This window comes from Neltuma alba, unplaced genomic scaffold, assembly GCF_004799145.2.
Source record: "Neltuma alba isolate B1F8T4 unplaced genomic scaffold, ASM479914v2 tig00012518_pilon, whole genome shotgun sequence".
Taxonomy (NCBI): domain Eukaryota; kingdom Viridiplantae; phylum Streptophyta; class Magnoliopsida; order Fabales; family Fabaceae; genus Neltuma; species Neltuma alba.
Genome location: NW_021636985.1, coordinates 54,791 through 80,052, shown reverse-complemented (window position 1 = coordinate 80,052; position 25,262 = coordinate 54,791). Strand labels below are relative to the sequence as shown.

The 25,262-nt window shown below is 37.4% G+C and overlaps 1 protein-coding gene across 1 annotated transcript; it reads right to left on the bottom strand.

The window, feature by feature from the left end:
- Positions 1 to 162: 162 nt before the first annotated feature.
- Positions 163 to 23,588, bottom strand: LOC114728052 (protein ILITYHIA). Its single transcript, XM_028914869.1, is given in 61 exon segments — positions 163 to 622; positions 1,226 to 1,304; positions 1,578 to 1,710; positions 1,803 to 1,982; positions 2,058 to 2,252; positions 2,499 to 2,681; positions 2,804 to 2,900; positions 3,079 to 3,237; positions 3,888 to 4,000; positions 4,515 to 4,586; positions 4,681 to 4,803; positions 4,878 to 5,015; positions 5,096 to 5,206; positions 5,341 to 5,455; positions 5,543 to 5,602; positions 5,710 to 5,816; positions 5,914 to 5,965; positions 6,049 to 6,155; positions 6,262 to 6,375; positions 6,500 to 6,622; positions 6,784 to 6,954; positions 7,027 to 7,129; positions 7,390 to 7,468; positions 7,568 to 7,637; positions 7,728 to 7,838; positions 8,666 to 8,839; positions 8,910 to 9,101; positions 9,178 to 9,288; positions 9,387 to 9,443; positions 9,537 to 9,659; positions 10,504 to 10,651; positions 10,745 to 10,822; positions 11,120 to 11,292; positions 11,759 to 11,875; positions 11,964 to 12,044; positions 12,202 to 12,324; positions 12,727 to 12,903; positions 12,991 to 13,155; positions 14,112 to 14,261; positions 14,397 to 14,498; positions 14,613 to 14,729; positions 14,809 to 15,111; positions 15,953 to 16,122; positions 16,224 to 16,323; positions 16,404 to 16,529; positions 17,223 to 17,282; positions 17,529 to 17,648; positions 17,734 to 17,811; positions 18,415 to 18,598; positions 19,254 to 19,420; positions 19,542 to 19,578; positions 19,705 to 19,781; positions 19,860 to 19,933; positions 20,071 to 20,197; positions 20,304 to 20,488; positions 20,710 to 20,856; positions 20,992 to 21,321; positions 21,324 to 21,372; positions 21,464 to 21,595; positions 21,724 to 22,100; positions 23,337 to 23,588. Coding segments are annotated over 61 exon segments (7,884 nt in total). The 5' UTR covers positions 23,452 to 23,588; the 3' UTR covers positions 163 to 579.
- Between the last annotated feature and the right edge of the window lie 1,674 nt (positions 23,589 to 25,262).

Here is a 25,262-nt window from a genome sequence, read left to right as displayed (position 1 = left end):
TCCACACGCCATAGCCGCAAACTCTAATTTTAGAATAAACAGTAATCTTAGCACTACATCGAATGGCTCATGATGGCTATTCTTTCTGCATTTCAATTTACTATTTAGTTAATATATTCAATTGATTTGGCATATGCACAAATCTCAATATTTGCGCGCACAACGAGAAATAAATCTGGAATTGATATCATCTCCCGTCGTCAATTTGCCCACTTTGACCGACCCTTCCTACCATCCCTCACTACAAATAATGACAAAACTTGAGACGCCGAGCATCCAAACACGAGAAATAATCAGCATGCGGAGCAATGACAAGGAGCATCGTTGCACGGATAAACAATAAAACACTATATTATCACAAATAGTTACAAAAAGTACGCCTCATCTAATTTACAATTATGGAGACAAAACCATTACCCCGATGGCAAAATTGGCTATCAAGCCTCAACTGCGTAAATTCATCCATCTACTATTGCCACTATAACAACGTGCCCAGAGAAATTTGGTCGCTTATCTGCTCTGTGTGTCGTCATCCTAATGATGTGAAAAAGAATGCAGCACCCATGGAAAGTACGCATTTCAGCTGCTTGACATGTCTTCTTCACTGTCGTCACTGTCATCACTACATGGCAGTAATAGAGACAAGCAAGAGAGAAATTTATCATCAACATTAACATCTACGCTTGCCTTAAATAGATCTCACCACATCACATATAAGAGCTATATAGGTAAAATTTTATTAGTCATTTTTCGTCATTAAATTTTTTCATACCACGACAATATAATCATAGCTCATAGCACCAGAATGCTTTTTTTTTTTGGGGAAAAAAAGGGCTGTTGCATTGAAACTCTTCAAAAATTATAGCATAAAACTCGCCACATTCAGCCCCCCCCCCCAAAAAAAAATACTAACCTACAAATTTTGTCCCATACCGCTTAATTCAATTTCCAAGAAATTTTCCATGGAAAAGCTGTTTTCAAAGGAAAATTCTACATTACTTTGTTGACTAATGTCAAAATTATACAATTTTTCCATTTAACATCCTTAGATGGGGATCTTTAATTTTGCTCCATTCCTAGATATTTTCACACGTAAAGATATGATATATGTAGAAAACGGATTGTGATCTGATGACGGAAACAAGATTCCCAACTCTCAACAATAATTGCACTGCACCAGTCTGAAACCAAGATTCTATTGAAATGAAAGTCTAACCATACATACCTATATTCAGAAAGCTTCGACAGACGTCTTGCATCCAAGCCAGTGATATATTTCTGTGCTGCTTGAACATTTTCTGAACCTGGAAATCAGTATGAACAAGATATCATCATTCCCTCCATCACAATAGTAAGGGTTTTTATAGCATTCATGAATTCCACACTAGGAAACACTTGGATAGCTGTAATATGAATACTCTGACAGATCGATTTATGGTTTCCTAGGATAGATTAGAAACTCCAAAAGGAGACGGTCCAGCAAGCAAATAGGGTTTAGTGTGATAATAACAATTATAGATAGCCTATTGCAATTCTTCCCAGTCATGAAATGCATAAAGAAATTGATGTCAGAATACCTTTTGTTAATTGGAAGGCATGTAAAGCACATCTTTCTGCGGCAAGTCTTACTGGAGTATTTCCATCTTTTAAGCACTCAGCGAGTGCAGGGCCAGTAATGGTAACATTAGACATAATGGCTGGAGGACTCGCCTGCAATGTCAGGAATGAAAAGTTCACAACATTTTCACAGCATTGGTTCACAAGTTGGTGTTTGACCAAGGCAGGACGGTCAAGGGACACACCTTGGCAACGGCTTTTATAGCAGACAAAGCCCTTCTTCTAACTTCACTGGAGTCATCGCGGGTGGATGAAACAAGCAATGAAAGAACATCCTTGTACAGCACAGGGTCAAAATGATCCCCCTGAGTTTGATATAATAGGAGCCATCCTAATGCCTTGGTTGAACTTTCCCGAAGAGGGAACTGGTTCACAGAAAATATGTCAGAATCAAAATACTGTAACAATTTAGTAAAAACAACTCTTCTGAATCAACATGCCTTCTCGTCCTTTAAAGCGTCCTTAAGGAGGTCTAAAATAGAGGAGAAAGACGAAGACAGGCAAACTGGGGATGGATTGTGGTGGATCATGGAAGACATTGCAAGAACAGAGCCATGCCTATAAGGCCAGCTTGGTGATGAAGCCAGACTTAACAGTTCCTGAATCAGTTCACTCAGCTGAATATCTTCAAGGTACTGCAACCACAAGACAGTCAAAAAAGATATCAGAGGCATGATGCAGTAACACATAGATTCAGCCATCTGCTATATCCCACAAATTACAGTGATGCAGACAAAAGCACCAAAACTCACTGATGGCACAAATAGTAACAAGCCAATAAACTTATCATCTATCACTAACACAAAACAGAAGAAAATAAAAACCACATCTGAAAAAGGAATAAGTAGCAAATGGTTACATATCAGAAAAAAGAGACAAACCTTGGTCAGGATACCCAAAATGCTTGCAGCATACATCCGAACTTGGTCATCATCATGATGAATCAATTCCTTAAGGATGTTGTAAACACGGCCTCTAACAGCCACATTCATATTCTTCCCAGCATGCTTCAGGACACCTTTCAAAGCAGTCAAAAAAGCTCCACGAACGCCACCATCTGATCCCTAAACAATCCAATTCCACAATATTGTATTGGGTTGTGTCTATCAGTATAACATGATTAAGATGTATCATAAATAGTCAACTTATGCCATAAATAATAATTAAGAACCTCAAATAACACCACCTGTAGACCAGACAGTAAATCACCAACCAGGGGGTCAACCCTAGTACTGAGTCCGCTTAACATTCCAAGTGCCAGGGCAGCACTTGATCGAACAGTTCTGCAGTCATAAATTTGCTAATGAGCACAACAGACAAAAATAAAATTGGTTGCCACAAGATCCATAACTGTGGTTAACCATATACGGAGATAAATCAAATCAAGCACATTACAGAAGATGAAAGACACCATTAGTGTGTGATTGTAGATAATGGGATTAACATTATTCTCCCACTAACCTTGTGCTATCATGTAGACACTTAACAAAGGTTGTTTGCAGCTGAGGAAGAAAAGGTTTGAGGGCCATGCCACCCTTTCTTATCATGATGCTCAATGTAGACAAAATGGCACTCTTCACTTGCCAGGGAAAGCGATCACCTATTATCCGGATAAGAGGCCTGTGATAAACATTACAGGAAAAGTCAGAATAAATAAGTAGATGATATGTCCCCCAAAGCAATGCGAGGAACAAAGTAGCGTGAGTCAAAGTAATTTATTATATCTAGCAAAGGCCTTTGCTTTTGCAAGTGAGAATTTGATATGCTGCATGGTATGGAGTGCTTAATGGAGTATTTAAGTGAGTTTATTGTCCTCCATCCCACACGTGTGCCCTCAATTGGTATCAAATTTGGTAGTTGATAAATTTAAAAAGCGCTACCAACAAAGGGTTTTGACTAGTAGGAAGCAAGGAAGCTAAGTGATCTATCACCAAAGAAAGTGCTGTAGAGTGCACTTGTCAGGACATTGGTTCTCCAAAGGGAGCCAATTAACAAGACATAAGGAATGCCCAACAACTAGCATGAGAGGATTCCCATCCCATCTGAGCGTCCTTCTGGATTCAACAATAATTTGATGGTGTACTTGGTTATTAAAATAAAAACCTATCATTTAAATGCCACGGGTGGGTGCAACAAAAAGACCATGAAGGAAATAATTCATAAAAAAGAATAGTTTATGATTTAACACAAATCCAGGGTCTTTTCATACAGACATCATTTTGCACGAATAGGATATACAGTTGGCATTAGTCATTTTCTCTATTACTTACCCTGTTATCGGGATGACAAACTCCTTGAGTGATTGCTCACTTGTTACCTCTATCAGCTCACCAAGTCCCAAAGCAGCCTGCTCCCTTAGTTCAGCAGAACCACTTATGAGACCCTAGGAACACAAAGCATATATCAGAGATTGGACACGTAAATCCAAAAACTAAATGTAGATATCATAAAGTGTGGTTAGAAAGCCAGCAGTGTAAAATATTCGGTGGTATGTATCATCAACGTAATTACATTGATAAATAATTACAAACATTATAGTCAGGAACAAACATGAGAGAAGTGAAGGATGTCTCAAGGGGTGAAAAAATAAAATTCCAGAATCACCGGATCACAAAGGTCAATACACTTTCTACACAATTAAATAGCTCACGTCAACAAGAACCCAGAAAATTAAATTGTTTCGGGTCACTAGCATTTTCGTCCCTGACAAACAAAGCAGACTGCATTGTTCCTATATATAGAGGCAAATGAAAAAATTATATAAATGATTCAATAGGGCTATAACGACACACAATCTTTAGATATCCTAAGAATGTAAATAAATTATAACTGGAAGTATGAATCTACATAACATGCAACACTTCTATCATTAAGAAAACTGCAGAACGGAGAAATACTTGGAGAAAAATAGGCATTAGAGGCTGCAATGCTTTGGGAAGACAAAATCCAGGTATGATGATAGGTCCTCCCTGCAAAACAGTTAACAAACAGCAAAGCTCCGCATTATTTTTGAATTAATCATTGAAAACTAAAACAGAATGATTATTGAATCTTCACACCTACCCTTTTCTTCCTACGCTCTTTATCTCTGGATGTTGACACAGCATCACGGACAAGTTTTATGTATGAAGGCAGTACCTCCTTGGGTACTGAACTGATGACCCTTGACAAAGATTCCCAAGCAACCTAATGAAAGGGCAGACAATAAACACGTTGTGCATAGAACATACAGTATATTATGATAAACACATAAAACTTACAGTAACAGTAGATGAATCTGGATCACTAAGCAAGATGATCAGTGTAGCTATCATGTTTGAAGCTTCATCAACCAGATACAATTTACTGTTTTTGAATAAATATCCTATCAGGTATGAAGAAGATCTTCTGATCGCAGCCTGTAACATTCATTGTCAGGGGGGGGAAATGGCACGACAAAGAGTATGTTTAAGTCCAATAGTATTAACAACAAAAGTACCTGAGTATCGCTAACACCTTTAATGAGCTCTGCTAATAGCGGCTCAATGCCCTCCTCATCAATAACCAAGACCACTGTTTCAGCAGCCTCCTTTGCCAAAGTTTGAATCTCCTACAAGTAACAACAAACAAAAAGAATATAATTTTTTTTTAAAATGCCACTGTTCCAAGTAGACAAGCATCAGAAAGGAAACTAAGAGATAAGAACTGCAGTTCTTAAAATATGATAAATCCAGATTCTCATACCTTGTCATCACCGCCCATTGCAGATAGCAAAGGAGGAAGTACAGTACCAAGATGATGGTCAAGGCTAGGCCCAGCAACCTCAGCTAAAGCTCCCAGTGCATGGGCATGGAAGGCACTGGAGAAATAGCAGAACTTGTTTTAGAACAGAATGACAAAAGATAAAACATTAAAAACAAAAATATGATTAGAGTAAAACACGTACGACAAGGGAAGATGGACAAGTTTGGGCAAAATGTGAGGCAATACTGCACTTGTTCTGACACTGAGAAAGAAAATGAAATCATTTAGTCAAAGCTAACAAAAAACTATCATCAGCAATAATTGCATTATTCATGATTGCTATGAAAATGCTGAAACCGCAAAAATTACCTTAAGATTTGTTTGAGGCCATCAAGTGCAGTATCAGATGTTTTATCATCCTCTAACGCATGTAAAAGCGTTGGAACAATTTCATCAATTGCTTGCATTCCAGCACTCTACACCATAAATACTTTTAGGGTGTGTGAGAAAATGTTTGCTCAAGTTCATATACCACGTTCAAAACAAAAACAACAACAGATAGCGGACAATAACCTTATAAAGAGTGCCGAATGCTAAACCTGCCGATTCGCGGACCTCAGCAACGCTAAAAGGCATATTGACACAAGGTTATATGACAACACAGTAAAAAAATCCAACAACAGTGGAATGAGTATGAAATCAACAAACCTATCACAAAGGGCAGTTCGAATGGTGGGGATAAGATCATCCATGAAACTCAATAACTGACTCTTACCAGCACTTGCCATTACTTCACTCAGACCAACACATACACCCTGCCAACCGAGGGGAACATCATAATAGCATCCAACTGAGCAATACAAGTAGCTGACTGTTGGATACCTCCAACATAAATTAAGAAGTCACAAAATAAGACTTTACCTGTCTTCTGCTGCTGTCAGGGTCACTCAACCCCTGCGATAAAATTGGGATTATCAAAGGAAGTACCCGTTCACCAAGTTTCCGGACAAGCTCACCCAGTGATCGTCCAGCAACCTATATTAAAATCAAATTTAAAAAATAAAATGTTTGCAGTCAAACGCAACCTATTTTATAATCAAATTTAAAACATATAATGTTTGCAGGCTGTGACACATAATTATTGAATATCAGTGCAAACCTGCCGCCTTTCAGATGATGATGATGCAAGGGAAGAAATCAGGGTATCCATCAGAACTGGCATAATTTCCTTGAGTGTCTTTGGAGTATTTGCCACAATAGTTTTCCACACATGCAATGCAGCCTGATAACAGAAACATCTGTAAGCTATACAAATGCTATGAGAAAAAGATGACAGTCTGGTCACAGCAAAGTGAACAGATAGTTCAGGAATCCAAAGCCAGAGGAAATTTATCCGGTATAAACTAATACACAAGAAAAAGGGAGGTACATTAGAGCCATTACCTGGCGAACTGACAAACTAACATCAGCTCGAACCATATACAGTGCAGCAAGGACTTCATTACGCTTATCCCTTCCCAGAACCTCAATGATAGCTCGTCCATGGGCCTCAGTACTGGCACCTTCATCATCACTGCCCCCCTCAAGCAAAGCTTTACCAGATGTTCCAGCAACCTGGATGAAATGCAAATTAGCTCATAAATAAAACCAAACTGCAAAAAAAGTAGCCCAACCAGCAGCACATACTTTGAATAAAAGATCACCCAACAACTCGACTGAGCTTTGTCGGATACGCCAACTATCATTAAAAATGCCATCTTCTACAGCTGGAAGGAGCAGAGGTAGAGACCTGTAGAGAGGTACAGGGAAAATTATTTATGGCTGCAATGGGTAGCAGTAGACATTTGTGGGGTGCCCACTTATGCCAGACACAGTATATACAATCTAATCTTCACCACTTCTTACTCCATAGTTCACCAAAATTTACAATCCACAAACAATACAATAAATGTTCTTCTACACAGCACATTTAAAATATGAATAAAAATATTTTATCCAGGCAACATATTCAAATCACAGCGTGTAAGACAAAAGCAGGAGTAAACATACGTTGTTGCATAATGCTCAACCAGGACATGTCCAGCTCCTAGGGCAGCATCACGAACAGATTCATTCTCATCAGCAAGACCTACAAAAAGAGAATGTAGGCATCTAATTCAGAAAAGAAGATCACAATGCCAAGCATATAATGCAGAAAAATGCACCCAAAAAATCTTAGCAAGCTCACCATCTAGGATAGCAGGCAACACCTGTTGCAGGTAGTTTTGGAACTGGACTCCTAATGACCGTGGCAAATACTACAAGAAAGTTTTGACAAGAAGAGTCAATCACAACGTTTAAAGTAAAAAGCCCAAATTGTGAAAAGTATTAGGCCTTCATTATGTCACCTTGAACAGTGTCAAATATCCATCTCGTACAGACGCTCTTTGATGGGAACAATTTCGGATGACATCAGGAAGTGCATGCTCAAAATATTCAATGCCAAGTGCAGCTAAGACCTACAATTCATCAAGATGGATTACTATGTCAAAAATAGCTAATGTAAAGTGACAAACCAGTAAACCACCCTATCAAGCATCAATCAAGTATGAAGTAGTTAAATCAATATCTTGTTGACTGAGCTTGGGTATCCCTCTTCTTTGTACAATCCTAACATATAGTTAAATGCATTGAAAAGATACCGCCCCCATCATTTGTACTGTTAGAATAACATTAGGCTATCTTTCTTTTTTGTTTAGCTAGACTTTGTAAGTCCCCATTGGTTTTATCTCAAGCTGTATAACCTTTACTAAAAGAAATATGTCACTTAAGCCTCTCTTCACGAAGGCCATTCAAAGCGTTCACTCTCTTTTGCTATAGAATTCATCCAAAAACACCCAAGAAACAAAACCAAAGTGTAACAGTATGATAGCTCAAACGATCTCTGCAATCTTTGAGGAAATTTAAATCTGAAAAAGAAAGCCCCGACCAAAAGCTAGCTATAGAAAAGGCGATAGAAATGCCAAAAAAAAGTAAGGAATTAGCACGTTTAAGAACCAAAGGGAGCCAAAACAGTAGATGGCTAGACAAAAATTATAGGAATTTGCATTGGACTATTTTATTTTATGAACTTCTATCTTATCAAGTTTCTACCATGAAGACCATCGAAAAATTTCTCTCCAAATTAAATTTGAGTCAATTTAATTTACTCAAGTCTCAAGATTCCCATTCTGGCTCATAATGGGATGGATATATCAAGTAAGAAGCTCAGCAGGACCACAATCAAATTCCAAGATGCTCATGATCGAAGATGCCAAAAGGAAGCATAAGAAGAAGGAAGTCTAACCTCACTCAAGCCCTGAGCAGCTCCAGAGCGTTCAACATTGCTGTTTTCAGACTTGAGCGTTTCAAACAACCATGGGACAAGATCTGGGAAGTTATCTTCACCCATTCCTCTGATAAGGGATCCAAGGGCCCTAGCCGCAACTGAACGAACTTCAGGTATAGGATCCACAAGAACCTGCTCTTAAAATTCAGACATAGTGAGAAGAGGCCAAAACAAATATGTAAAGGGTACAATAAGGAAGAACCTTTTTCACTTCTGGAAGCAGCAATCCTATGTACGGAATCATATCCTTTGGCTCTGTAACCAAGGAACACATGTTTCCAACTATTTGTGCTGCCTTCTTCTTAGTGTCAGCACTCCTTTCCCTTAATCCTCTATGCACTATTGGTACCAATAATGCAAGCGATGGGGCATCAATTGAATTAACAAATGTTGTCTGCGGCCAATCAATGAAAATTTAGGTAACAAAGATGAATGAACAAATTCAAACAGCCACCAGCTAAAAACCTCACTTGGAGAAGAATATCGAGGGAGTATTTTGTGTGTTCATTGGGATCAGAAAGACCCATAAGAAGCGTAGGGACAAGAGCAGCTATTTCTGGATTCCTTATTACACTCCCAACCTTGAAAAAAAATATATATGATTGAGAAAAATTACAAGAAGAAAAAAATAACCATATTAATAGAGGCAAAAATTAACATTTCATAACCCAAAACCAACCTGCTGAAGGGCCATCTGCCCAGCTGACTGAACTTTAGGATGGGTGTCAGTTAAAACCTGTAAATAGAGAGGAATTAGGAAACATAACAAATACTCCATAAAACAGAAGAGAATCACAAGCCTCCAAGTAACATCTGCTATGTGGAATACCTCAGTCAACTTAGGGACAATTTTAGGGAGGCATTGAGACAGCTGTTGAGGGGCACAGTATGCCATAGCACCAAGTAGCTGAACACTACTTTGTTTTGTCCTCCAAGCTTTATCTTCAAGACCCTGAAAAAGAGGATTAGTGATGCAATACTTCATTCCACAGTATATTTTTATCCTGACCCATACTTCAGAGTGGAAACAAATGTCATGGGTGGGCTGCAAAACAAGCTTTGGGCATAACTCTAGTATCCGGTATTACAGACAAATCCATTGACAAGCCCCAATTAGAAGTAACTCCCAATGTGATTCTTTCCAACCATAAAGTTAGAACTCTTAACCTTGTTTTAAAGGGTGTCAAGTTCCTTCCACTCATATCAACATCCAATGGTTCAACGAAAACAATGTGAGAATTGGGGATAATGGTTCCCAGATAGATAGGTAGAGCTACGTTGATATGTAATATCTCTCTATTTATGTGCCACGTTTGTTCGAAGTAAACTGGAAAAAACTTCAGACCTCAGTGATTGTCAGGACAAATGTATTTTTCAGGGGATCTTAGGGATAACATGAGGAGATTTTTTTTCACCCTTCCTATCGAAGGAATTGTAAGAATATAACCAATGCAGAACCAATAGATGTAAAGTGGGGAAAGGGAGGAAGTTGGAAAACATAAACGACAAAATAAACTAATGCCTTTAATAAGTCTGAACGCATAAGGGAGCCCAAAATATGAAAATAAAATAAAGAAGTCAAAAAATAAATAACCAAGTAAAACTTTTAAATCTAAAACTTCTCTAAAGTCTCTAAATAATTTAATAAGTTTTTGTTGCTATAAGTATAGTAGCGTGAGGTTTTTTTTTTTTTGTCCTACATGTCAGATCCTAGTTTGTGTGGATTTTAAAAGTGACATGTGAGGCTTTAAGTTGGTAAAAAGTTTGTCATTCATAGTAAATTACAAGATAATCACCTTCAGAAGAGATGGAAGGACAAGCTTCACTCCCTGGGCAGTAAGTTGAGACATCATTGCGCGGGCAGCACATTCAGCTGCTTCACGAACTGCAACAACTTGATCAGAGAAGGAAACCAAAAGTAATGGTAACATTTGAATCACATACCTGAACAAAAGTGTGAATAAAGGCTTTAGATACAAAACAACAACAGCAACAGCAACAACAACAACAACAATAATCTCTTTCGCATAAACATACGGTTCAAACAGTCTTCCAAGTGTTTCACAAAGGCATTCAAATCCAAGTAAGGCTCCTTCACGAGATTTTGCTGAATTCCTGCATTAGAAAATGCATACCACGGAAAATAAGAATATTCCCAAGTCCATCTACCAAAAAACATGAAATCAGCAATTCGTTAAGAAAGCTTCGGCTAACAGCATTAAGTTTACACAAACTCTAGCACCAGCACCTTTGCATTAAGTCAGAAATTTTTTAACTCGAAAGTGCTACAAGGAATATGAAAAACACTGATAGTGCAGCAGTAAAGGATACATTAGAGAACGACACCAACAGTTCAGGACTTCAGGGTGCAACAAATATAGTCACAACATGTAAAACAGAGTTATCTCATACCTGTCAGCAAAACCTTCTTGAAGTAGAGCTACAATCCTATACTTCTTCAAGCAAGAAATGCCAAAACCCTTAACCACTCCGGCAAGTCCAAAAGCAGCTCCACGACGTTCTCCATATTTTTCACTTTTCATCATTCGATCCAACAGTCCGCTAACAAGAGCTGCTGCATCATCCTGTTGCAAGTAGTCAGGAGAATTAGCTTGGGCCCAAATCAAGCATGGCCCAAAAGGTTGACCATAAGTGTTCATTTTGACGTCAAGCAGTAGGTACTCAAGAAGTAGAGCAACAGTTCAACATTCATACTTCAGCAAAATAAATTACCCAGAAGCAAGCATATATTTAACCAGCAGCAATGAGGATAAGAAACCTAAGCAATACATAGCCAATACAGGATAGGAAGAAACAGGGACAAGAACAACTAAATTAGTTAAAATAATGATTGCAAAGCCCTAGACCACCCATCAGTATCTTATAATAAATTTCCACCTGATCAGCATAAGCATAAGTGAAGATATCAGAAGTAAAATAATGATTGCAAAGCCCTAGACCACCCATCAGTATCTCATAATCAATTTCCACCTGATCAGCATTAGCACAAGTGAAGGTATCAAAAGTTAAAAATATAATACGCATACATACTTGCTTTGCCTGCATTAATGGAGATAGACACATTGAGACTGCTCGTTGAACGGCTTCTGAAGGAGTATTTAAAACATCCATCAACTTCTCCACAACAGTATGAACCTTAGGGTCATCCTATTCCAAAACAGAAATACAAATATTGGAATGAACATATTTAAGTGCCCAAATGGTGAAAAGCAAGAAAGGAAAGTTTCATAATCACCTTTGCCAAGTGTTTTGCCAAGGCTCCAGTAAATATAACCACACCTTCCCGAACCAAGTCATATTTTTCTTCATCTGATGCCTAAGAGTAAGGATTCAAATAAGCAACCAAAGGGAACCTATAGATCTTGTAACACAATATACTCATTCTTTTAAAAAGTAACTGGTGTCTATGCATTTAAAAAGAACCCTACAAGGAGTAATCTGCTAATATAAGCTCGACTTGATAAGGAACTCACTGTTTTGTTTAAGTAGTTTTCAAAGATTGGGAATAGCAGAGACACATTTTCTCTTCCGTGCTTATCAATGATCATGATACCAGCATTAATCATTCTCCCTCTAACATCTGCATTGGGATCAGCCTGCAAATCAAATCAATTCCACTAATGACATACTTAGCCTTTCCCAGCAAATAAATATATTTTCTAAGAAAACAGGATTCATTATTTTGTCCACCTTATTACACATGAAATAGAGAATAATCTAATAAGATGACGGATAAACTTTGTCAGAGAGAAAGGATAGAGACAACAATAAGTAGCATGAGGTATTCACAGATTAATACTGATAAAAAGAACCTGCGCATCACATTTAAGAAGGCTTCCTCATGTTTGAGGCTAATAAAACAAATTTAACCAACAATGGAGGCTTTGGTTTCTGAACAGAATTAAGCAAGAAATCAGGTTTTAGGTTCCCAACTGTACCGTGATCAAATAAAATAGCCGAACCCCAACACAAAGAATGCAAAATGTCATTCAGATTACCAGTGCTCTCGAAATTAAAAACGTCATGACAACAGGTAGGTCTTTTGTTCTCAATACGTCAGCAGCTGAATGAAGCGCTAATGCAATTCCTTGCCTACCCAACCAACCAGCATCAATATTATCATCCCCAACACCCATGTCACGAACATACAGTGAAAATAAAGTGGTAAGGGATTCCTGCAAAATCATGAGCAAAAAAATCATGAGACGGCAGGAAAATAAAATCACAAAAACGAAGCTTTGAAAACTATAAATCAGTTTTACCTGAATAGATTCTGGGTGTTCATCCAAGGCCGCAGCCAATGCTTCTGCAGCTGCCAAGCGCACATTGTAGTTAACATTAGATAGTGCTTTGAAAAGTCCCGAAAAGTCAGTTCCGATGTCAAAACCATAATGATCCCATATTTCTTCAGCAACTTCAGCAACTGACTGGAATGCCAGGGGAAGTGAATATCAAGATAAAGAGCACATCAAATCAAGATATGTATCAGGATTATACTCAGAAGTCCAAAATATTCTTATTTCAAGTATAGAGCGGCTAAAATGATGGTTTGTAATACCCATCTTATAGCATTAATTGAAAAAAACCAGACCAAGAACAAGAGAAATAAGAGACAGCAGGGGCCTGGGGGTCAGGGGAGAACATGTCCTAAGCAAGTGACACACGAAATTGCAAAGTTAGAACCATTTACCAGATGAATTCATCAATTATTTATGATCACTATAGTCAAATCTGTCATCATTGCTTGATGCAATTTTACTACAATACCACCTTTTTCCCATATGATTCCTAGAGCCAATTTGCCCCATTCAACCTATGTCAATTTAATTTTTGCAGATTGCAGAGAGCAATTAGACCCAACTAGTTGGCCCAGGAATACTCATGTTTTGTTAGATCCAAGTGTTAATATGAATGAATTGGCATCTTCTTCAAAGTATCTAAAGCACGCCTTATCTGAATACAATAGCTCAACCCACCCAATGGACCATCAGTATTTGTTGAAATAACTGACAGCAGCAATTAAACTATATTTGGTGTTTATTATTGACAATAGGGATGAGTAGGCACAGCATATTTATTGATGTAGTTGGCATAAAGAAAATACAAAACAATTTTCTAAGAAATGAAAATGATTGATTTGGCAAATTAAAAATAAAGGAGCAAAGATGTCAATTAGGCAATTTGAGTGAAAATCAAAGTTTATACCAGTACAGGGAAACTCAGAGAAAGTAACCTTTTTATTTGACAAAAAAGGGACAGCAACCTTTCTGAGACAAATGGCAAGAGAGGTCTGAGCCTCAGACGACTTTCAAACTAGCCTAGACCACACATAATGGCTTAGATACTATACTTGTGAAGTCTTATTAAGGGTAAAATACCAAACCTTCTCAGGATCATGTAAGCCAATCCATATACTTGTCGCAACCTCAGTGTTCTCTGGAAGAGAACGACTAGCAACAGCAGGGATACATTTGACAGCGTTCAAGCATGCCATACGTACATGAACATCTTTTGCATAAACTCCACAAAGAGCCTGTAAAAGGAAAATAGAGAGTCAGCATAAGCACCGTCACACATACTCCATGTGTGCAGGCATGGGATGAGGGGGAGTGATCAAGAATAGTAAAAACAGTGACAAATCCATGTGAAAAGAGTCAAGCATGCTTACAGCAGCAACTTCATCAGGCTGCAAACCAAGACTCAACTCATTTAGTGCAGGCCCTATTGATGCCTGATAAGCTGGAACAACACCAAGCACATGATAGAGAACCTAACAAAAGATATCAGCCAAGCTTAAACCAATATATGAAATCTAACAAAAAAATGCTCAACAGTATAGAGTGGGTCTTTTGTTTGAGCAAGCATAGAATGTATGATGACTTACCGATAACATTTGGATCCTAGGAAGAGGAAGATGAGGATCAAGGTGTAAATAAAGTATCCGAAGCACATCATCATGAAATTTTGTTTTCTTTGGGCACATAAGAATACGCTCCATTATCTGATAACAATGCCTAGTTAGAAAGGTAAAAGCTTCAGTGAACTTAAAAAGAGTGCATTGGTAAAGTAGAATTACTTACCGGGAATACAAAAGAAAAAGAATCAATAGGAAGTGGCCCTGATTTGCAAGAAGCAGATAATCCATTTAATATTCGCTCAAAAAGGCTGATGGATGGTCTTCCATCGCCTTCCTCATCAGCAACTGAAGGTATCAGATCCAAAAGATGACGAACTTCATCAGTCACAACTAAACGTAAAGCAGTAGAAATGTCAAGGGCCCAATTGCATAGAGGAGGAGCAGTGCATCTTGATAGCTTTATCATGGTCTCAAAGGCCTCATCACTTACAACAGGTGATTGTAATAAAGGCTCAACAAACTTGACCTGACACAAGATTAAACTCAGACTAAATCCAAATACGATCTTATTAAACAAATGCAACATATAAAAGAACTAAAATTAATCTAGAAAGTACGCACGCTTGTCATACTTTTGGGGAAAATGCAATTCAAAATAAATGGACCAGGTAGAGGGAAGGTCAACATTTAGAATTATGGATCTTAGACGAAGTGACATCAAATTAATCATTTCAGGCCGCTGTAACCCTTTTTTTAATTCTGTCAACTTTCTCCACACATTTCATTGCACTCTAAGCCACTTTGATTATACTGTTCTCTGCATATTTCAGTTAGGCCTAAATGTTAAAATGATAAGTAAAATGATTTTTCTTTTTCTTTTTCTCCCCCCCCCCCCGGGGCATGACTCTAGGGCTGTATTCATCAGAGCCTCAATAATCTGTACTCTCTTTATCTTTTTCAAATCAATCAAGTGAAAATGATTTCATGTGTCTGTTATATAATAGTAATAATAATGCAAAAGTTAGGTAGTTAGGAGTTCGCAGTTAGATAATAAGCCTGCCGAAGCCTATAAATAGATGAATACCCCCACTGCATCTCTCAGATTACAATTGAACGAATTAGGGTATTGCTAGTTTCTCTCTCTCGAGTCCTCTCTTCCCGTCTCTCTTCTCCTAATTCTCTCTTCCCCCCGCTCTATCTTTCTCTCTCATTCCTAATTATAAACATCTAACAGTGTCACACTTCACCTAACAGAAGTAAATCAGACCTCATGGAATAGTAATGGATTTTGAATATGAAAATGATACAGTAATCTTCAGAAGACAAAATAGAAATATTGCAAAAGAGAAGCATTTAACAGGCAATACCATTGAAGGCAATTTACTATGAGCATAAACTGGATTCGCAATGGCCATCTCTCCCAGAGCTCGTAGCATCAGAGATAGGCTTTTCTGAATTTTGAAGACTCTATCACGGATAGAAGCCTCCTCTTTGAGAAGTAATTCTCTAGCCTCCTCTTTTGCTGTTTTCCCCTTGTCTATAGAATCATAATAGCAATATTCATAAAGAGCATCCATGTAAACTTTGTTACCAAGGAATACAAATAAAGATTAACATAAACACAAAAGCACCACTTGCCAGCCTTCTTAGTCACTTTTGCAGTATCCCTTTTCCCTGTACCAGCAGCTTCTCGGCTAGGTTGATCTCTCTTCACTATATGGTTAGAACGAGCATCATCCTGGTCAAAAGAACAATAAAGCATAACAAATTTAAATAGAAAGGCAAAGTAATCAGAAACAGGAGAAACAATAGACGTACCATGCCATCTTGATCATCATACATTCGGAAGCGACCCTTTGCTTGTCTTGCATTCTTCACAGCAACAGACTCTGCAACATAAACTCCTTGCTCCGTGGAAAGAATTCCTTCAGGGGTATGAAAAATCTGAAAGAACGTGAGAAAAAACCTAAGCAGAATCCCATACACTGAATAAATAAACAATATAAGAAATTTCAGTAATAAAAACCAAAAAAATTGACCAAAAAAGTACTAATATATCAGTAGACAAAGCAAACATTAGACTATCTGAGTTCAATAGCAAGCATTCCCTTAACCCAAAACATTAAGCGAGAATATACACGTGTGTGCGCAACACAAAGTCCTTATTTGTCGCTCTAAAATCAACATCTTACTCAACAGTGTATTCTAACTTTTTTCAGCGAATAAGAAAACACCATTGAAAAAAACTAGATGACCATTAATGGAAGGCACAAGTCAGAAGGCGTACACCACACACCCCAGGTCTCCTAGGTTCCAGAAAAAAATAAAAATATGTAGGGTTTGAGCAAAAGGAAGAAAAAGAAGAAGATGAATAAACACCCTGCATTACTTATTGAACCCTATTGATATCAAATTTAAAACATAAAAGTATCAATATTCATTTATTGCGGCCAACATGCAAACATTATTAAACAGGATTAGCCCTCAAAACATACATTGAGAATAAACCCTACGATTTAAAAAAAAAAAATGCACAAGAAATGAGTATCAGGAACATAAGATGCTAAAAGATTCCATGATTAAAATCCTTTTCCCCAAAAATACAGTACAAGCAAAATTAATAGCCATAAAATTTACCCGAATGTCATTCTCTGAAAGTTTATTGTGTGAAAACCAGTCAGGGAGATTTAGCAAATGCTGGCATCAACAACATGCACTTGTTAGCAATTAGAAATCAGAAAGCACTTAAATGAGATAATATGTGCTAGAATAGGTGATTATCTACTTCGTTCTTGCTAATACAAAAGGATATATATGTTAGTAGTCAAATATCCTTTCCTAATAACAATAACAGACTAGTAATGATCAAATATTCTAGAAAAAAGCGCCACCGACTCCGATAAAAAATGAGCCAAAGCATGCATAAGCAAATAGCTCGAACACCTTTTCAAACTCCACATATGTATCTCCAGGGATTATAGACATCATTGTGGAAAGTGAGGAAATTGCTGCCTGTTGTTCGAGTAAATTATCACTCTTCAAGCCAGCTGGTCCCAGTAAGACCTGCACAAAAACAATATCACTTAGCAGCATAACAATCATCTTTTAGAACCTATTTTCAATTTGTGCATTGTACGAAAACAATTACCTTGCAAATATTCGCCACATTTGCTGAAAGGATATCAATGACATCAAAACCATTTGCTCGAAGACACTTTGAGAGCCTCTGGAAGCAAAATGAAACAGTCAGCTCACCACAAAAAATTGATGGTAATAGGTGACAAGGGAAAAAGGAATGGAAAACTGTCATACAATTATAAAACTGAATTCCACCTTAAATCTTGAATAAAGTGAGGAAGGAAAATATTAACATTTATTGAGTTATGATATATTGAGATGGACCAATTTTTGCAATAACATACTAAGTTAAATAAAAAATCTAATCATTTATTTTGCACCATCACATTATCAGTCATTTTACGATAATCACTGCCAATCGATAACAATATGCAAAAGCATTTTATCTAGTTCACTGGGAAAGTTTCAGCAAGCAAGGGGCAGGTTTGCAAGAGTATCTTATGAAGATCACATGGCACTGAGCCACAACGGTTCATAGGAAACAAAAGGAAATAAGAGCATCCATAAAACTAATCAAAAGATAGTGAGAAACATAGAAACAAAGCTGTTGTCTCACATCATGTAACAAGTGCCTCATCAATTAAGCAATAAACAAACCACCAATTCAAACACCCCACAGCTCTTAAGCTCCGCAAAAGTAATCTCGTGTAACAATAAAACCTCACAAAGAACACAATATATGAAGAGTTACCTTCCACACTACTTCTCTTCTTGCACTGTCAACGACGCATGGATGATGTGAGCAAAATAATATTTGGATAAAGGAATCTGGAGAAACCTTGAGAGCTGCTGGTGACACTACCAGAAGAACTTTTACCAAAACCTCGACAGATGGAATGAAAGGAACTTGAGGGTCTGAAGAAATATCAGTGTCACTGCACGTACAAAAGTTTTAGTTACAGGATGACTTGATTGAAAACAGAAACAGAAACATGCTTAAAAAATATACGACACAGTTTTGGCCCTTCATTGTTATCAGCAAGGAGCCATATCAATAGGCAAGGGAATTAGAAGAAGGATTGAACTCTTAAAATGTTTGGCTTGCTGCTCCCATATGGTACCAGCTTCAGGGACAGAAGCATCAGTTTTTATATTGTTGAAGAAATTTTATCAAACCAACAGAAGCATCAGTTTTTATATTGTTGAAGAAATTTTATCAAACCAAACAGACAGGATCTTTCTCCCAAGTGAAAATCCACATGGAGAAGCTGACCTTCATGAAGCTAAACCAAAGATAGATACAGGTCATCCAACCCAGCGTTTGGCACTGCTGAAGCCTTTAGAATTTTGAAAATATGAAAATATGGCAAAAAGTCTACAAAGGAAAATCCAGAACTTTGGGGATGGAAGGCACCCTAAGCTTCGTGCAGGTCCAAGAGCAAAATGTGAAGTTTATAATATCAAGAAGCGACAAATTGTTGAAGGTAAGTTAAGAACGAGACCCTCAAAATATTTCCAGAATTTTTATTTGTCACAAAGAACCCACAATTGAGACGGTACAAATTTAAATAGAGAGTAATCAGGTGTTACCTTATTTTTGAAGCACGAAGTTTCTCTCCGACCAAAGAAAGAAAATTAGAAAATTCAAAGAAAAGATCTTCACATAATTCTGGAGCAGAAGAAATAATCCCCCTAGCAACACTATTAGCTCTTCTTCGAATATCCCAACTCGGATGGCATAAGAAAAAGATAATTAACTGCAATAAATTAACAATCATTTAGTTTTTTTTTTTAAAAAAAAATAATATAACAATTGTTTAGTTGATACAACATGTCAATACACGAAGCTGGTGTACTGCACTGTTCATTTGGGGTCACCTGTAACAGCAATTTGGCAGAGAAGTTGGCCAATGTTCTGCAAATTAAGGTAGAAAAAATTAAATACATATACACACACATAAAAGAATTTAAGTCAAAATCTGAGGTTGAAACATGAAGAAAAAATTATGGCAACTCTCTCTTAATTATTATTGGCAATTACCGCTGTAAATGTTCCATAAGTAATATCCCCAGAAGTTCAACGCACACCACGCAATCCTCAACTGACAGCTTTGAAGCCTGCGGAGCAACTTGTCAGATAGGTCTAGAACAGAACCAGTATAATAGGCAATAAAAAATTTGTAACACTGTAGCCACCATGGAAATTGGTATGAGAGAAGGCTCATTCTGCGATATCAGAGACCATAGCTTTTCCTTCACCAATGTTTCCTCTGGGAAAATAAAGATCAAATCAATAAATGAAAATTTAAAATAACAGAAATGAAGGTAAATAAAACCAATTCTCCAATTCAGCTGCAATTTTTTTTTTTGGGGGGGGGGGGGGACTTAGGGCTTCAGTCATACTAACCAGCTTTAATATCAACCGCAGCTATCTTCCCAACTAATAGCAATGCATATATTCCATCCAATCGCTGCACTGCCTTAGTGAAACCAGATTTTACAAGCTGGACAAGAGGTCCCAGCAAAGATGACATCTGCTACATATGCAGTTCAAATTTGAATGTCAAACGTTATACTGTACAAACTGGATATTAGATTAAATTGGCAAACAGAGTTTTAGCTGATGACATGATCAAACACCTTCGTGGCAGCATCTGCATTTATGCAAACAGCATGCAGACAACGTAGAAATGCCCTTCTTAATGGCTCCTTCTCTTTGAGACCAGAAACAAAAAAGGCAACCGTACCATCCTCAATCGAATCTACAGATCTAACAGCCCAAGAAGCTAAAGCTGACAAAATTGCAATTTTTACCTCCTCATTTCCTGTGACTCAAGGTTTTGGGCACGAGTTAGCAATCAACAGAAAGAATTTAATTAAGAAAAAGTAATACCAGATATGAAGAAGAACTATGGAGGTTGCACAAGCGATTGGCAATCCGCCTCTTAAAGTCTTATGCCAGCAGAGTTCAAATTAGTTTAGATGTCAATGTGAAAAACCAACTGAATTGTTTTCATGAATATGACAGGGGGAATTAGAGCTATACCATCATCCTTGTAGTACGATAAAAGAAAACTGCATATTGCACGTGACAGGCTGATGAGGTGTCTCCCATCTGCTGAATAAGATAGTTCTTGGATTGCATTCACCATCCCTACTCGCTGATATGGAAAAGCTAATCTTCCTTCTGAGCCTATTGAACACATAAGATCAAATCAAAATATATTTAAAACGCATAAGTAGCACAGCTAATCAATAAGAGCAAGAACAAGTTATTCCAAATGGTTTCAGGGGAATCATAAAACATAGGCATTAGGTTAATATATACCCTTAATAACAGCTTTGACAGCATTAAACATCGCTTCTAAAGCATCTGGGTTGCTAGACTTCCGGCTCAAACTCTTGACTATAGCTAATGCTCCATTCCGCCTCCCTTCATCAGCATGCCTGGCCTGTGCTAATACCACTAAAAGAATCTCCATAGCGTACTTGCTCAAATCAAGTGTAACAGACTTCAAAAGAATTCCAACGGATTCCAACACAATCTCTGGGTTTCGCTTCAGCATTTTAACAGAGGATGGGACCACAATATTTTGAAAATCTTCGTGTGACATTTGTGAATAAAGGGGAGAAAATGCTTCAATAAGACTATTGTTGGCTTTTCTTTTGCATTAAGTATTGCTTGAACATATATATCAAGAAAGGCTGACTGTGACAAGCAAACAAATACATTAGAAATTTAGGAGACGGAAATGGACATTTTATGTCAAACACATACAGAAGTTATCAAAGAATCTCACCTTAAATTCTCCAAATAAAGATGGAAATTGGATAGAGAACTCGAGTAACAACAATAATAATTCAGGACTGTCCTTGAATGGGATCCGAGCACCCTTCAATTCTTCTATGTAGACTTCATAAATATTAGGCATCTGGAAATATATGAGGAGTCACGTTATGTTCTATCAACTTCTATGCATTGTAATAGAACAAATGATGATGATAATCCAAAAGGAGCAGAACAGTGTTATTTTCTTTAAAATGATAAAGGTAGCTGAACCTGAGAAAACAAATGGAAAAACTTCCTCTTGCAAGCCCTTTGCTCACGGAATGATCTTTGCATGGCAACCTTCAGTAATGAAGCTTGGGCTACAGCTACTCTACACAAAGCATTCTTCGAAACAGCAGCAAACTGGCTATTACTTAGAAGAAGGCATGACCAACTGAGCAGTCTGTAGCAGCCTACATGTGATTGAAACTTCGACTGCTTCTCCATATTCTGAACAAGGGCCGCAGCAAAAGTTTTCATGAACACTGTTTCACCTAAAGCTTTTACAATCACATCATCAACAGCTTTCCTTGATCCACGATCATCATAAATCAGAACTGTTCTAAAGATTACATCTGTCAAGAATGATGCCACGTCTAGAGACATTTCTGCATAGTTAAAAATTCAAAGTGACTGTTGAGATATCACAAGAAAATTCTGCTTATGAAATGATGTTTAGCTTCGCATAAGATATATGCAGTATGTGACAGTTTGATCGAAGAAAAAAATGCTGCAGGCAGCATTTACTGTACAGTAAGATATCTAATTAGTATTAACAGGTTATTCAGCTTCCCAAATTTCATTCGTCTTCCCCTACTCTGCAGCAAGAGAAATAAACATAGAACCTATACTTTGCAAGAATTTTCAATAATCCCAACACTGCAACCCCATCCAGGTCGGATCCCGGATTCAAATATTTTGAGGGTCAGAAATTAAAAATGATAACATGACCCGAAAATTACATATACAGCAGAGCAAAGCTACGTATCACTGTAGAGGCTCACTCATATATCTGCATAAAAAATCAACGTCAGCTGTTGGATAGCAGCAAAAAATTGTATGTAATAAAATAAAATTTCCAATCACTCCCCTGATCCACCTGTATCCAGGGTAATGCGTTATTTCAAAATTTAAATTATTTTACTCGCTTCTTTTTTTCCTTCTAATACTAAGGCTGTACCACAAAAAGACGTGTGAGGTGTGTGAAGGCATATTTATTATCTTTACAGGAGACGATGTGTGTGCATTATTTACTATCCTACTTTTGTGGTAGAAACTCTAAAAGAATTTTCGGTAATGTTTCTATTACTTGAAAACTGCAAGAAACTAGACTGTCAGCCTTTAATTATAACAAAATTCAAGCTTTTACAACTAAAGAGTAGTTTTTCCGGTTAAAACCTGCAAGAAAAATATTTCAGGGCCTTTTTTAGGTGGGGACGCAAAATTACAGATAACAGTAAATTTTGTAGGTGTTTTTGTCCCCCTCGAATCAGCCACTGAACCGTATCGATTATGAAACATTCCCACATTATCCCGGTAGTGGAAGAGTAAGTTGTCAGGACCACTTATCTTAATCAGACATGATTCCCAGTTGGTTTAAAATAAGCAGTGGACACAAGGTTAGATTTGTATATGCAGAATGTAAGGGGACGGGTGCATCACACTTCCATTTCTCGGCATATCTATGAACAGTATAAATTGCAATAAGCACTCATATCAGTTCACTTGATCAAGTAAGGGGAAAATGTATGCAAATCCATTCCAGGATGTCCGAAATGGTACAGAAAAAGACTTCACTGGACAACTGCAAATGGCATGTCAGATGTAGAGACGTGGCCACTGACCTAAGTTATTCAAAATCGATGGGATTTCATCACGGAATATCCGAACCCGTTTGGTGGTGGACGCAGTTGAAACAAATTCGGCAATAGAAATAAGAGCATCTAATGAGTCCGCCATTAGAAAACGGGAAGGTATGGAAATCCCAGAGGATGCGTTAATCAGAGGGTAAAAAAGGAAGTCCTCATGCACAGTAATTCAGTTTATCGGAGGGATGATTAGGGTTTTAGCAGAAGCAGCTGACAAGCTGAGCCTCGGACTGCACTGAAGATGTTTTCCTTTAAGAGCCAGCGAAGGAGGGGGAGGAGACGAGACGGTTTGGGCGTCAGTGGGCTCAACGGGCTTCTGAGTCCTAAGGAGGCCTGGACCTTGGTGGGGAATAAGCCTGGAGAAGATTGCCCAAGATCTAGCCTCTTTCGATCGGCCCATGAGTGACCAGAACGAACCATGTCGTCCTCACATTTTAAGTGAAGAGATTTATATTTATGCTCTTCCAACATTTTAAATGTTAATTAAATGTCATAGGTATGTCTTTTGCGAAAACGAAGAATTTTATAGGTATATGATTTCTAATTATATAATTAATTCATATTTTTCAAGTGTGTGCTTTTTGTATTATGTACTTGTTATCTTATTTATATTATTATTCAGAAATATTTACTCGTCATCATGCTCCGTTAAGAAATATGACGGGGAAGGTATGTGAAAAAATAATGAATTCTCGCAACTGATGTCTTTTGTCATATACATAATAGCAAATAGTGTTTGCGATACTGTCGACTTAAAATGCAGCACGACCTTTTAGATTTGATTCATGTCATTTCAGGTAAATGTAATTGATGCACAAATATAATGGTGTTTCTCATCACATGTCTGACCAAATTTAGAATAACAGATAGATCGATAGATTGTGCTTCGATGTACTTTATCTTCCTCTGTTCATCTGCGCTCACAGGGTGCTTGAGGAAATGCTTTAGTAGATTTTACCCAATTAATTAAGGACAGTGACAGCTGCTCGGCAATCTTCAACTGCCTTCGATATACACTGCCCATTTAAATCATTTGTTCACTTATAAAACATCAAAAAAGCCATAAAAAAGCATGCCTTAATTAAACATCAGACTCTATCACTGCAAGAGAGGAAAGCTGGTAGTTAAGTACATTTGAACTGTTTTTAAATTTTAAAAGACGCTCGCAGGTATTTAATAATTCTTCTGGGTTGGGAGGATTGGAGGTGAGACGTGCTTAATTATATTATGGTATTACATTTTGATTATTATAATTATGGTGTAATCAAGTATAATATTACATGAAGAGAGTAATAATGATAATAGTGGAATAACTAGAAGGGGATCATAAGTTAAGCGAGAGAACCAGTTTTAATACTCACCATTATAAAGAGATATAAACCATTCAGAATCAGTTTTAATGGCATAAATTCAAAATTTTCAAATAATTAAATATTTTTTTAAAATGTTACAATTGAGAAATTGCATTTATTTTGAACTATGTAACTATTAAAAGGAAAACATTTTTTGAAAAACAAAAATATCAAATATCGGTCATTCATATCAAATTTGAACTATTGAAATTTGATAAATATGATCACTTCAATAAGCGTTAAAACTCATTTCGGCCAGAGGAGAAAGGGTGATGACTAACGAATGATGGATTTGTATGGGGGAAGAGAGCATGCTGGGGCGAGGCCCACACAACGAGGCGGACGTGGAGACTTCAGAGTTGTGGGCGAAGAGAGGGGCGCTTTCGGGATCCAGGAGTGCCAAGACAAATAAGCGGAGTCATTTTAGCTCTCAAGTTTTGTACATATGGATTTCAAACTACTGGATCCTCTTAATTATACATCTAGATTGATGGAAACTTGATAACATACGTGATTGGTGCCATCTTCACCATCTCGTAACCCTTTCCTC